The 15,193-nt window shown below is 37.1% G+C and overlaps 1 protein-coding gene across 14 annotated transcripts in view; it reads right to left on the minus strand.

The window, feature by feature from the left end:
- Positions 1–15,193, minus strand: part of KIF1B (kinesin family member 1B) — a 136,188-nt gene that overhangs the window by 78,972 nt on the left and 42,023 nt on the right. For 5 of the 14 annotated variants that reach the window (XM_037045265.1, XM_037045263.1, XM_037045261.1 and 2 more), the window contains exons 5-14: positions 14,584–14,649; positions 12,599–12,777; positions 11,930–12,041; positions 9,984–10,061; positions 9,234–9,299; positions 8,243–8,260; positions 5,086–5,161; positions 4,380–4,458; positions 3,473–3,615; positions 2,579–2,620 (exon numbers count right to left, since the gene is read on the minus strand). In XM_037045265.1, coding sequence (XP_036901160.1) covers positions 2,579–2,620; positions 3,473–3,615; positions 4,380–4,458; positions 5,086–5,161; positions 8,243–8,260; positions 9,234–9,299; positions 9,984–10,061; positions 11,930–12,041; positions 12,599–12,777; positions 14,584–14,649 — 859 coding nt within the window. The remainder of the gene's footprint in view (positions 1–2,578; positions 2,621–3,472; positions 3,616–4,379; positions 4,459–5,085; positions 5,162–8,242; positions 8,261–9,233; positions 9,300–9,983; positions 10,062–11,929; positions 12,042–12,598; positions 12,778–14,583; positions 14,650–15,193) is intronic. The other 9 variants (XM_037045267.1, XM_037045266.1, XM_037045270.1 and 6 more) reach the window with 3 other exon arrangements.

A 15,193-nucleotide genomic window follows, 5' to 3' on the forward strand; every position in this document is an offset into this window, starting at 1 on the left:
GAAAGCATTGAAGTGCCAAGACAAAGACATGTTAAAATACAAAGACAAGCTGTAACTGTTCTTCTAGATGGCAGTTCTAAAACATGTCTGTCTTTATTACTGGTATCCTAGAAGAACCAATCCTGAATTTAGAAACTAAAAAACTGCCGCAGAGGTTAATGCTACTGTACCTGGTAGGGGTAACCAGGGCCTCGGAGGATAATGCTTAGGCGTTCTCCCTAAGTAGCTTTGCTACATTCCTTCTCTTCCTCCTGTGGCTCCAAATCTACAATGCCTCAGATTTACACTACTCTCAAACTCCAGTAGTTTATCACAGTAAGAGAAAAAAGACGATCACTTATTTATCAAGAATAGTACATATCATCCAGGTCCAGTGTTTTATAAGATTCAGCAAAAATTCCCCCAAAATGTTAGTTATAACGAAAATCTCAGCACTTAGTCGTGTACTCTGTTAAGCAACATTTTGACTACACTAGAATTTTTTAAATATACTATTTTTTTAAAGGAGAGTAATTATAGAAATGACAGAAATTGTGTATAATTCCTAGTTAAGAACTTGGGGCCAACTGCTTGCCTCAATGGGGAAGAACAATTAGCAAATGAACGAATCTGGTATAGTTTACATTCATCTTTTGAAGCAATGCCAAAATTAAGGCTGAGTATTTGCTGAGTGAGGCCTCTTACTTTTTCTAACTTTATGACCATGAGTCATCGGTCAGCCAAGTTCCTAGTATGAAACACAAGTTTTAGGGTCATACTTTCATTTACTAAGATCTGTAATAGAGGTGTAGATTTTGCTTTTCAACTTAGTTTTGGTACATGAGCCACAAACAACAAAATTCAACAATTTGCTGTTTGTACTTTCCTTCATTAATTATCCTTCTCAAATAGACACCACAGAAAAACCATTGGTATTAGTGCATTCCTATTTTAAAATCAGCTCATTTTTAAATTTGAGAAAGTCTATATTGCTTAAAGTTCATATAAAAACTAAGTTTTCCTTAAAGGATAATGGGTCAATACAAACAGAAAAAATACTGTAAGCGCTGTCTGGCCTACTCATCTGTAATTAACCAAAGCCAGTTCTCAAAGCCCCTTAAAACTAGCAGCTGCTTCAAGACAGTTTGAAAACCACCATCTGCATAGAACATAGCAAAACAAGCAAGTTTTAAAAGGGAGATAGAAACTGGAACAAAAAATTAGCTACCAGGTGACGGCAGCAAGGTGGGAAAGAACAGAAGGATGGAGATAGAAGGTCCAACTAACACATGCAGGCCCTAAAATCAATTACAAGGAGTCGATTGAAATGCAAATTCAGAAGTGGTCAGGGCTGCTTTCCTGCACCGTACAGAATCAAAACTGAGGTCATGCATAGCTTTCAGGGAGATGCCACAGCTGCTCAGGAAGGAGGAAGGCAACAAGCTGGCAGCAGCACCTCCTGCAGCACAAAAGCGAGAAAAAGACGGTGCCTTTCCCACACCAGTGTCGCTCAGCTTTGGAAATCTCAGACAGAGCCGTTCCAGTCCAAGGGTCTCCCTGCCCCAGAATGTCTCAGTGCCCTCCAGGCCTAACTCCATCTGAGCAGCCAGGGTTACATTTGGTTCCTCTTATGTTTTCCTCATATTCTGTCAAGCCAACAAATCAATAAAAATAAAAAACTTAACCCACCCCAAAATCAATATTCTTCATTTCTTCTAAGATAACAATTCCTTGATAAATTATCTTAAGAGGGTAGAAATGATATCACCAACTTAGTAATACATAAGGAAAGATTAATGTGTGATCCTTTATAAAAAGTCCTCATTTTAAGCACAAATTTTATTCACTTAAGTTTTTAAAATTTAATTTGTAGTTCAGGAAAATAAAATGTTTACCTAACTATCAAGTAAACTGAGGCCCACGTACAAACGATACCAACTTAATCCAACATTCACAGAGCAGCTAGGCCTCAATCTTACCAACTGGAAGTGATTGGTTTTAATCAATTATATATACACTAAGGCTCAGAATTACACAGCTAATGAAAAAGGCTTCTGCTATTAAATAATCAGACTTGAAGGATGTTAAGGGCACAAAAAGTGTAATAATGATTAAAAGCTAGGGCTTTGGCTTACACTACCCAATCTGACCACACAGAAACCATGGGATCTCAACAGCCAACTAACCACTCCAGGTAGCTGTGTCCTTATTGGTAAAATTGGCAGGATAAAACTTTTTGAGCCATTGACAAGATTAAATGAGATAACATATCCAAGGTACTAGAATGTGAACTGCTGTTACCATCCTCTGTTGACCTTGGATTCAGTTTAATCACATAAGCAGAAAAACGAAGAGTAGAACCAACAAGAGATTCTTAAGCCTCTTGATGTTATCCAAGACCAACTGAAATTCAGCAAAGATTTCTTTGCTAAATGTAGAAGAGCAAAAGTAGGAACATTTCTGAATCTACATACACTATGCTCTGTCTGGGATTTCACTATTAGAACTGCCAGCATGCAAAGCTCATTTTAAGGCTAATCCAGCAGAGGCAGATTAGCAAATCAGAGTACTGGAAATGACCAATACACGAAATACACACATTTGCCTCCACTTCCAGAGTAATCATCGATCAATGGATCAACTGAAGGTAAGCAGGAGGGAAAATACAAGAAGGGTCAAAGTTCAGGTTCAGCAGTGACACATAGAAGGAACAAAGCAGTATTTTGGCATTCAGGGAAATGAAAATATTAACACTTAGAATATATTATCATTTCACAAACTGTATTCATCTAAAATCAAGTGGTAATCAGTAAGACAAACTAAACTAGAAAACCAAAAGTGGCCTTAAAAATCTTATTAGAATTCTAAATAACATATGAATTTTATAATCAAAAACCGTAAATCTGCTGCACTAAATAAAGCCAATACTATTCTGTCTAAATAATCTAGTTAATTTGCTCCAGAGAACTTCTGATTAGACAGTATGCCTAATCAGACACAAGTGGGTTCATTTTAAGACAAATTGTAAGATAATATTCTCTGAAAGCCTAATTCTTGAACTTGAGAGGAAACAGATTATTTTCCTCTTTGTATGTTCACAGGGATCAGGGTGGGGGGCATTCACACATGTATCACTACTATGACACTAATCCAGAGAAATCCAGAATGCAAAAACAAAAATTTCAAGTACCACTTAGTTTCTCAGGGAGAAAAAGCTTAACATTCCAAATAAACTTCACTGTTGATCTAACAGAAATCTAATAAAAATACAAGTGGTGATAGAGTCAGGAAAAATTGATTTCATAAATTCAAACGGATGTCCTGGTGCACACTATATAAAAAAATCCTGAGATCATTTTCATTGGGTTCTTTAAGAAGAAGGAAAAAATCCCTTTCACTATCATCTAGCCTCAAGTCCCTTAAGTCTAATTCTAAATATAAGAACCCTGAAGAGGAGAGGATTCAATTTTGAATTATTCCTGAATTCACTTACTATCAATGATATCTCCCAGTCCCTGAGCACGAAGAAGGTCTTTCAGTCGCGTCACCTCCTCCTTTAATTCACGGACAAGCTTGGCATTGGGGTCCTCATTAATGACTGCATTGCATTTAATTTGTTTTGCACGATCTGCATATCTAGATCCAAAAAGATTCATTTTTGCCATTACTCAGATGCTCTACTCCTCATAAGTAACACACCATTATTTCTAAAGCAAACAGCTTGAGTATTCACACATCCGCATCCTTAATAATAATAGTTTTATAAAGCTTTATAGTGCCTTATGAAGAAAAAGGCACAGATGAATTTAAGCGATTTAGTCAAGCTCACAAAGGAAATAAATACCAGAGAAAGGAATCAAACTCAAAAGTGATTTGTAAGACTATATAGTATTCCTTTCGAGCATATTAAAAGTATCTTTAATAAGAAAAAAGCAGAATGTTCGGGTTTAAAATAATAAAACCAAGTCATTCATGTATAGAAATATTCTATTAGTGCATACTAATAGAATATTAGTCAACTAATTCTTTTTAATGCTACCTGTGTGACTTGAACATTTCTACAAGGACCAACACCACAAGGGACACTTCTTTTTATAGAAATGAATAGTTTTAAGAAATTCTCACTATTACCTAAAAGTTACCCCCAAAATCTCATTTGAACAATTTCAATACCTTTCCTATGAAAAAGTTGCTGACTTTCCCAATGACAGTGAAAGCTGTAAACGGGTCAATTTTATCATAATGAGAATCCCTTACCCCCACATTTTCTCCGTTATGAGAGGACGGGATCATTACTGACATAAGTGACCACCCACACAGCAGAAGAAAATACACGGCCCAACAAAACGACCTAACATGGCACTGTGTTCTGTTCAGCTACTGAGATCAGACTGGAGTACCTCAGAGTGCTCAGAGTTTCATCATAGTTGATATCTGCTGGGCTCAGAGCAGCAACCATTGCAGTCCGAGAATTGCCACCTAAAAAGATGAATCATGATTACTTCAAATCACAGTTTTGAAATTTTAGAAAAGTTTTGTTGAATGTGTCAAACCAGACAGTACAACCTCAGATTCTAAGATTTATTCAGAAGTCAACGAATTTCTTAAATGTCCCCAGGTCAGGCACTGTGCTCAACCCGGGTGTCGGGATTGGCCCTCTCTCCCCTCCTCCCATGCAGGCCCAGAGCCCCGCCGCTCTGCCAGGGCCACTCCTGGTGATGAGAAAGTCACTGTGACACGGAGGGCCCGACAGGCCAGTCTAAGCCTCTTCTTTCTATCGGCAATGTTTGACATAGCCGACTACACCCTCCTCATGATCAAGGAGGGAAAGGAGCTACAGAAAGAGTGAATGAAGGTCCAAAAACATGAGCAAAAACAAGGAAGGGTGAGTCTGCCTCTAATCGTGCGTGCCTCAAAGGAGCATGGAGTTCTCAAAGAGGAAGAAAGAGCAACAGTCTGAGGCAGGCGTGTGGTCAGGAAGACACCCACCCCACAGCTCATGTCCTGAAGGCAACAACATAGGGGAGAAAATCCTGATTTAAATAAAGGTGTATACCTCCAACCAGCTTAAATCAAAAAGATAATTACACACCGGGGTCAACATACCTAGATTTTCTCGAAGGAGCCAAGTAAGTACAGAATCCCTGTAGGGAATAAAATCAGTTTTCTTCTTCTTCTTACTCTACGAAACAGAAAGAAATGGTCTTAGAGTTGTTAAAGAGAAAAAATTCACATCAAAGGCAAACCCGCTTAAAATGACCAAGTAAATTAAATTACAGTAGACCCCTTACTGTAGAAATTTAACACTCACAGCTTCAATTCTTCCCAATACCCAAAGCTCAGGCAATAAAGTAATTGTTTCTTTTTACATTTTATTTTGAAAAATTTGTAACATACACACAATAGTTTAGAGAGTAGTATAATGAGGTACCATATATCCATCATGCAGCTCCAACCATTTTCAATATTTTGTCAATCATGTTTCGATTATCCCTCAAACACTTTTCTACACTTTTTATTCCCAAACCATTCCGGAATAAATTGCAGACATCATGTCTTTCTAATCCCTAAATCCTCAGCAGATGAGGACAGTCTCTTACACACAGTTAAAAGACCAAACTAAGGAAATTTAACATCAACATAATAAATACTACTATCTAACATCCTGTCCATATCATGTCTTTATAACTCATAGTCTTTTAAAACAAAACCAACATTTCACCTACGAATAAATACCTCAGGTACATATCTGTAACAGAGGACTTTTTAAAAAACATAACTTAGTGACTATTACACACTTAACAAAATTAACAGTAATTCCTTAACATCACCTAGTACCAAACCCTCAAATGATAGTTTTCACTTCTGCAGAGGGGCCAATACAAATCCTGTGCATTCAGGGCCAGATGTGTACGGGCCACTCATTCAGTTAAAGCATCTACTGTGGGCTGTTAATCTACTAACTCTCACACAGCAACATGCATCTGGTTTCTCTGAGGGGAAATTATGCCTAAAACAAATCATTAGCGTTGAAGTAAAGGGTCTAAGAAAATGATATCATTAGCTAATCTGGAGATTTGTAAAGACTGCGAAGTGTGTTTTTCTTATACCACTCTATCTGTAACCCTTCTCATTATCACAGAATAAAACAAAAAGCACCAAGGCAAAGCCAGTGCTGAAAAGGAGGAAGTTCTATCCTTTGAAAGTAAAATTTTTTGCACATAAAGGCCACTCCAGTGTCTGCTGGCTGACTGGTGTGTTGTGGTAAGAAGCTACCAAGGGGAAGCCAGCGTTCACTGGGATGCATCTCCCCGGCCACGGGCAGTTTTATAATCCATTCCTGGTATAATCTGAGCTTAAATTAGACCCAGGATGATCTAGTTCTCACAAAACCATAGCTACTCAGGAAAAGAATACTGTGTAGCTGACCTCTAGTCTACTGGGTAAAGAAAGTAGGCAAGCAGCACTTTAATTCACCTCTTATCCAAAATATCCCTTCAATCTCATCCCACGGCACCCACACACATTCTGACAATTAGAAAGTTATTTCCAACAGCAGTTTCTAAATTACACAGACCTCAAGGCAGACTGAACCCGCTCAGTCATTCATAGTCTAGTGGAACTTTCACTTCTCTCCAAAATTCTTGAGGCCCAAGAACTCAGTTTATCCTTGTCTAAAGTTCCCTACTCCCTCCTCCACTTTGCCTATGGTTAGTACTGAAAATGCCACAAGATTTAAAGCAGGACAGTTACAATGGCTACAAACAATACTCTAAAAGTTAGCAGTGTCAGTCTACCAAAAATGTTCTATTTTCATTTCTGTCAATTAGACTAAATTAAGGAGTAGCTAGATGAATATGCATAAATAGAACTTCAATCTTTTCTATTTGAAAATACTTTGGAATTTTAGCCACCTCATTTCTATTTGCTCTATTATATAGATGAATCTCATGTCTTATATCTGTAATTTTTAAAAATAAGTGCTTCGGTACCTACACAAAAAAATTTATTCACATCAATAATCTCTCTGAAAAGAAACACTACTAAGTGTAAGGGGTAATAATCCTACTTCTCTTCCCAGTAGAAATAACAATACATCTTAATTCACCAAAAATTATGATTGTTACATTAAAAACTAAAGTTTATTTCTAATCTGTTATAGTTATAACATAAATGCAAAGTACAAAACTGGGTTTTACAAAACTGATTGTAAAAAGCCATTTGTGAATTATTGTGGCACAGAGCAATGTGGGACAATACACAGATAAATACTTTGTAACTTCTCCTTTAATTGATATGTAAGTTAACTGTTGAGTCAGTTAACTGGACAAGCTGGAATGATCACTGAATTTTAAGTCTCCATGGTTCTGGAACCCAGATTAAATATTTGAAGCATACCCATAAATGTATCAAATAGCAAGTTTTAAATCTAAGGCAGCATTTTCTAATAGCAGAGAAAAACAGAAAAAAAGCCTTATTTTTTATTTTTGCAGAAATAGAGAATAAATAAATCTGTATGTCTGAAAATATGAGCATAAAATATTTCAGTACAGATACTGCTTCTATCCCCAATGTTACTCATGTGATTCAGAACAAACTATTGTGCTCTATTATATATGCAAAAGGGTACTAATAAATTTTAAACTATTTCCATAGAAATATAAGGAAAAGAAAAATCTGTTGTATTTGGGTTAAAGGGGATGCAAATAATGTTTTCCAAATGCAGTTAGTTTAAACTGATTCTATAGCCTACACTTTTATATATAACTAGAAAGAAAAAAATTTAAATCATTTAAATAACCTATGGCTTTTCATGGTAGTGAACAAGTAAAGATAACGCAAAGAGGTTTTAGAAGAATATACTAGTAATTTCGAGAAGCCAGCTATGTCTTACAATGGTACCCTTAAGAATTTCTCTTATTCTTCTGAGTAGTTTATTGACAGTTTTAAGAGACAGTTCTCTACATCACTAAATGAAATACTGTAAGATAGCACAATGTAGAAGCTTCCTCAAATTTCTTTTTCCTTTATTCTGAATTCCTCCTCCAGAGCACATCATGTTCCCTAAATTAACCTTGTGCTTAAGTCTCATGATTCATGGTCACCCTAAAGAGCAATTCTAAATTCCAGAGCCAGAAAACAAACAATAAAAACTTTTTTTGAAGATTCCATTCTTACTTATGCCACCATACACTCTGCTGAGGATCTAAAATCATCACAATTAATTCTACAGCTAGTTCATTTTTGCCAAACCCCATCATACCTTGCTGGTGCAGTTATCCTACACATGAAAGCATTTTAAAGAGAGAATAAAATCATAGGGTAAGCCTCCATATAGAAAATACAGTGTGTCATTTTTTTTTTATTTATCTTTAGAGGGGAAGGAGAGAGGGAGAGAAACATCAATGTATGGTTGCCTTTTGTGTGTCCCCTGCTGGGAGTTGGCCTGCAGGGAACCGGCCTGCAACCCAGGCATGTGCCCTGACTGGGAATTGAACCGCGAAACTCTGGTTCGCAGGCCCGCGCTCAATCCACTGAGCTACACCAGCCAGGGCCAGTGTGTCATTTTTAAGACATAAACTGCATGACTTCTCATAGGCAAGCAAGAAAGCACTTAATTCTTTTTAAAGATTCAAATGAGGTACTGAACTAAATTAGAACACACATGACTAACCCTTCCTTAGCTTCTAACATAAATAATGAAGCCCCTTATATAAAAAGTGCTTCAGCTTTAGTGTTCCACTGTTAAGGAATGAAAGAGAATAAATTCTTTTAAAAATACATTATTGGCTCCCAAATCAACAGCATTTACTAAGTATTTTGAGCAGTTGCTCAAAATACTCCAAAAAGTATTGCATCTAACTTAGAAAAGATTGTGTGAAGAAAGAATATGCAATAAATACTTCTGGTTTTTATAAGAGTTACAAAATAAGGGTCAAAAATATGATCCAGAAAGTCCAGGAATGGATATTTATCCAAAAACAAAACAAAACAAAAACAAAAACCATAGGTCTTTGTAAAGACCTAGTCCTTACTCTAGCCTTCAAGGGTCTGTGCTTACTTTCATTCTCCCTAATCTCTTTACTTTCAGTACAAAGTGTGTCATACATTGTATCATATCAAAACGCTCTAACAGAAGAAAGGCAAGATTATATAAAAGGCCCCAAAAGGACAGCCATCCTAAAGAATCATCAAATACCTGTCAAGTACACTTGCTAACCAGATGTTTCCTTACCAAGAAGTACAATACTCACCACCTCCGCCAAGGCTGAAATGACTTTGCCCAGAGTTGTAAGAGACTTATTAATATTTGCTCCTTCCTGAAATCAATTCCAAATATGAAAGGATTAAAAAGAATTCCTACTATTGCCACATCATATATAATAAATAAAATACAATTAGCCATATGCTAGCATTATTTGTGACCACAAATTCTAAAAATCTCCTTTAATCTTCAATCATCCCTTCTCTCCACTTGATAACATGCTAGGACCCCGTGCCTAACGCACAGTCCCCCAAAGTATCTTTGAGACGTTTATGCTCCAAAAACTTACAGATGTAGTCTTCTTCCCATAATTCACCAACATGAGCTCCCTGATCTTGTGAAGCACGTCTCTGGAGGAGTCCGTGCTTGTTACCCCATCTGGATCTTGTGTGTCCTCTCCCCGTTACTGGCTCTTTCAGCCAAATTCTGCCTGTTCCTCTAAAGACAATTCAACTCCCATGTGGACCATGAAGCCCTCCTTGAAGAATATGTTATATAACTTACCCTTTCTTTGAAGTTATATATCAGAAGTCAGTAGAATTTTTCTCTAAAGTTTTTGTGGGCCATTTGAAAGCAGCCACAGATAACACATAAACAAACAGATGCAGCTGTATCCCAGTAAAACTTTATTTACAAAAGCAGGCAGTGTACCAGATACGGCTACTGGCCACAGCTGGTTGTCCTGTGTTACAGAACAATCACTGACCCAGCTACCTGCAGCTATGTGCAAAGTAAGTACCTTTAATCGAGTCCCTTTGGCACCAGTCGAATCAGCTCGTTCGCTTCCTGCTAGGTCCACCAAGCTGATTTTACTGACCTGGTAAAGAACAGGACCATTGGGTCAATTCAAAAATAAGCAGGGCAGACGTAGAAAGCAGAAAATTAAAAAACTAAGGCGTGGAGAAAACTAAAAATATTGATTAGGACTCTCATATATGACATGAGAAGACAAAGACAGCATATACTTTTTTGTTAATTTAAAGAACATGCACAAAATTCATAGCAATTACCTTGGTTCAAAAGAAGGAATGTTAGGATAAACATATTTACAATGATATGTCATAAAAACATGTAAAACTCTGTAGCCACTATTGAAAACAGTATGGAAGTTCCTCAAAAAGCTAAAAATAGAACTACCAGATGATCCAGAAAGTCCAGGAATGGATATTTATCCAAAAAACAAAACAAAACAAAATACCACTAACTCAAAAGGATATATGCAACTCCAATATTCATTGCAGCAGTATTTACAATAGCCAAGATATGGAAACAACCCATGTACCCATTGGTGGATGAATAAATAAAGAAAATGTGGTACATATATAAAATGGAATATTATCCAGTCTTAAAAAAAAGAATTAGGCCCTGGCTGGCGTAGCTCAGTGGATTGAGCGCGGGCCTGCGAACCAGACGATCGTGGTTCGATTCCCAGTCAAGGCACATGCCTGGGTTGCAGGCTGGTTCCTTGCAGGCCAACTCCCAGCAGGGGACGCACAAAAGGCAACCATACATTGATGTTTCTCTCCCTCTCTCCTTCCCCTCGAAAGATAAATAAATAAATAAAATCTTTAAAAAAAAAAAAAAAAGAATTAAATCTTGCTATATGCAAAAACATGGATAGCCCCTGAGAGCATTATGTTAGGTTAAATAAATCAAAGAAAGAGAAATACCATATGATCTCTTTATATGTGGAATCTTGGGGGGGGAAATTTCATAAATACAGAGAACAGATGGGTGACTGCCAGAGACAGGAAGTTCGGGGAGGGTATGAGGAAAGTAGATAAAAATGAGCTAAGGGAATCAAAAAGTACAAACTTCCAGTTATAAGATGAATAAGTCATGTTGGAAGGATCTCTTATAACTACCAGTAAAATAAACCTACTGGTAACTTCAGATTTAAAAATCCAGTTGTATGTTACTTAGGCATATAGGCAGATTAGAATTCAACATAAATTTATTATTAACAATAATGACAATAAAATGAACATTTATTAAGTGGTTATTTTGTGTCAAGGTCTATTATATGCACTTAACTTTTATTAATACTTAACCCTCTTAAGACTCCTATGAGGTTGGGAAACTGAGGCACAAAGACGTTAAGTTATCCTGCCCAAGGTAACACTGCTGAAAAGTGGCAGAGTCAGAGTCTAAAACAAGCAATTTAATCCCAAAGTCTGTAATATTTAACCATTGTAGAAAACAAGGAATTAACAAGCAAAATATTTGAACATCAGAACTGCTATGCATTACTAAGAATAAAACACATCTTGTCTGCTTCGTGGCCTACTTAAACATTCAATCCCACAGTAACATTAGCAGAGCTCAAAAAAACAAAATAAACAGAGCAAAGAAGTTAGTAAAGCAATTAAGAGGTTCCAGTCCAGTAGGGGAAAGGGGAGACTTTCTCCCCACAGCACTGCTCAGTGAGCTCTCTTGCACAGAGAAGCTTTCAAGAGCCAAAGTCTTGGATTGTTTTTTCTTAACCTTATTTTCTCTTTTGCAATTTCACTTAGGACCCATGCTCAAAACTGATTTAGAGTGGAATAAAACGGATAAGCAGAAGGCATAAAATACCCTCCATTAAGTAAACCCCCCCACACAAAATGCAGAGGGTAGAGGGTAGCAAGAGGGACTTCTGAAAATCCCCTCTACACAACTCCCGCCCAGAGACTGAAGTTCTCTCACCTTCTCAGTGGAAAGGTTGGTCTCAGTATCATGTTTCTTCTGGGTGAAAACAATTGTAAACACAGCATGGGAACGGCTACTTGTTTCATTCATGTTGGTAGCTGCCACTGTCCTAAATAAACATAAAGGTGACCATGTGACAAAGGAATTCACAGACAGAAGTTAAAAGGAACAGCAAGCTCCACGTTATAGGCCCAATAACAACCAACAACTTTCATTCACAGCCTGCAAGACCTCCACACAAACTGCTCTCAATACACTTTATTTATAAACGAATCTATCAATTTACCCTCCAACTCTCCAACCCCAAAGGCACCCCCACAGAATCATTTTTCATACTCCAGCTGTGCCTTTAGTAACCACCAAGGCATTTCATTTTTATTCTTTATTAGGCACTCATTTATTCCAGAATCAACTACTACCACAGGCATGCGATAAGCAACATTTTAGCATGACCATGACTTAATAGTGAAATTAACCAAAGTTCTGTTGTCTCAGCAGTGCATTGTTCTGATAAGCAGATACTGATTATGCTGACACCCTCACTTCCCCAGCACAGCCAAAGGATCAGAGGACTCCACAGTGGCAGCAGCTTTCAGAACTACGTATGTGGTCTCAAGCCCTTCAATGGGCACAAAGGGCCTCAAAGCCAAAGACCTCCTACCGTACCTGGCCTTGTTCCCAGCATCCATGAGGTCAGCAATGTCTGTGTAGGAAGTAACTGCCAACTTTGACAGATCCTCAACATATGGGCCAAGAAGTGGGTGTTCACGTACACGTAAATTACCCTTGTTTTTTGGATTCAGCAAATCTCGGACTCTTTCACAGTAAATTTCCATGTAGCTTACCTTGAAACAAATTATTAGTGAATTAGGACTTAAGGAAAAAATATCTCTACATTAAGATTTTTTCACAACTTTTATTAAAAGCTCTTTTAATAAAAGAGCTCAACTTTAATAAAAGCTCAACTTTTATTAAAAGAGATCAGCCACCTTTACTAAACGAAATGCCATAGTTCCAGTCCCTTTTACTCTATTAACAGCATGCACAGATATCACTGAGCAGGTCAGAACCAGCCTTCTGACTTCAGAAGGGAAAAGGAGGTAAACAGGCTACCTCGCCCCACAGTGGTGCTACCTGTCTTAGGCAGAAAAATTACCATTTTTAATAGCAACTTAACAGTTGTCAGTATTTTTAAATGTATACTGTTCTCAATAACTGGGAATTACAGAGAGCTTACTCTAAAGCTAGGAAACAAGATTTCAATTAGTGTCACAAATCAAGGATCAATATCAATATTCCACAGCAGCTAGGACAACACAGACTGACAACTCTAATACATTAAGACTGACCGCAATATGACTTATTATGACAAAAAAATGTGTCTACCAGAAAGGTAATGGCTGGCCAGCACAGAACCTGAGTGTGTGGCCTGAACCATCCAAGTCCTACAGAGGAAGAAGCCTCGGACAATCTAGCAAACACGTCGGGAATTCTACTGTCAGCAGGACCACTCCTATCATGGAGATGACTGTGTTAGGCTATCATTCACTTCACTTTCCTGTTTTCCCAACACCATTTATTGACGAGACTTTCCTTTCTCCATTGTACGTTTTTTTGCTCTTTATCAAAACGTAGTTGCCAACAGATGCATGGGGTCAGGACACTTTAATACTATTAGTGACTATGAAATTAAATACCAAAAATGGGGTGTGTGTGTAAAATAACTTCACAAAGCACATACAAAAAAGTAGAAATGTTTATCAAATAATATATATATAAAGTGATTCTATAAATCTTTTTTTAAAAAATAGCAATTTCTTTTTTTAAGGTTTTATTTATTTATCTATCAATCAACCAATGAATCAATCTAGACAGGGTAAGGGAAAGAGAAAGAGAGACACACTGACTGCCTGTCATACATGCCCAGACCAGGGACTCATCCTGCAATCCAGTCATGTACCCTGACTGGGAATCAAACCATCAACCATTCACTTTGTGGGATGATAACCAAACACCAGTCAGGCTATAAACCTCTTCTTAAAAGAGCTGGGCTATACAATGGATAGAGAATAACTTTCCAAGATATAAGTAACTATGAAGGCCAGGGAGGGAGAAGAGATTTGATTACCTATGTTTGCAAAACTATGCCTAACAAAAACATAATTAATAATATTAACGGGAAAGAGTTCACACAAATGAATAAGAAAAACACTGCAATCCCAACAGGTAAACCGACAATGGTACCATTTACAAGATGTTCAACCACACTAATAATAAAAAAATTCAAATTTAAATAAGAGTGAGAAATTTTCCCTTACCAAATTGGCAAAAATTTAAAAAGGAAGTACTAAATGTTAGCAACGACAGATGAGTGCTTACACCCATCTGATGGGGCTTCTTTTTAAAATTCAAATATATTGTTTGACAACCAACACACATCAAAGGAAATCAATGAAATTAAAGTCAGACTTATGAATAAGGATTTAATCACATTATTCATTATAACCAAAACTTAGAAATAGCCTAAAAGCACAAAACTGGGGGAGTAGTTAAGCGATCTATAGCACAATCATAACTTAGAGTCACTGAAAAGCAACATTGGAGGCAATGGAGCAGGGAGGCCGCTGGTTCCAACTGGCAGGCGTACTCACCTCCACAGAGTAGGACATTTCTTCATTACAGTTGTCATTGATTTTTTCAAACAGCTCTTCACATAGCTACATAAACAGAACAGCATGCATCAGAGAAGCAGTAAGTCACCCAGGACTGCTGAACAAATTAAGAATATGCCTTTTTCTCTATAGTTCTCAAAATATTAATGGCATCAACAACAAAGGTAAATTCTTTGAGTGAAATAACAAAAGAATAGTTTGAAATATTTTTTATCTATATAACGTCTCAACGATAGCATCCCGACAGTATTTCCTTAGAAAGAAAGCCACGTTAGGGAAAGAAATTATGTCTTTTACAGTGTTATATTATTAACACGCTTAATTTGTGTGAATTCATCTCTTCACACTACACTAGAGTAACTGTGACTCGACTATCAGTATCACTATTGTAGCAGTAAAACTACTATTAATCTATATTTTGTACATACTTATGATACATAAATTGTATTACTATATATTGTCAGTTACTATGTACATTATAAATTTATACATACATGATACGGAGAGAGAGTACACACTACCTGGAGGGGTAAATGAAGGTATTTCCAAGAATCATTCTGACCCTAAAACTTCCTCTTCACTTCTCCCT

This window comes from Sturnira hondurensis, unplaced genomic scaffold, assembly GCF_014824575.4.
Source record: "Sturnira hondurensis isolate 20B ecotype Veracruz unplaced genomic scaffold, ASM1482457v3 Scaffold0004257, whole genome shotgun sequence".
In the NCBI taxonomy this organism is placed as follows: Eukaryota; Metazoa; Chordata; class Mammalia; order Chiroptera; family Phyllostomidae; genus Sturnira; species Sturnira hondurensis.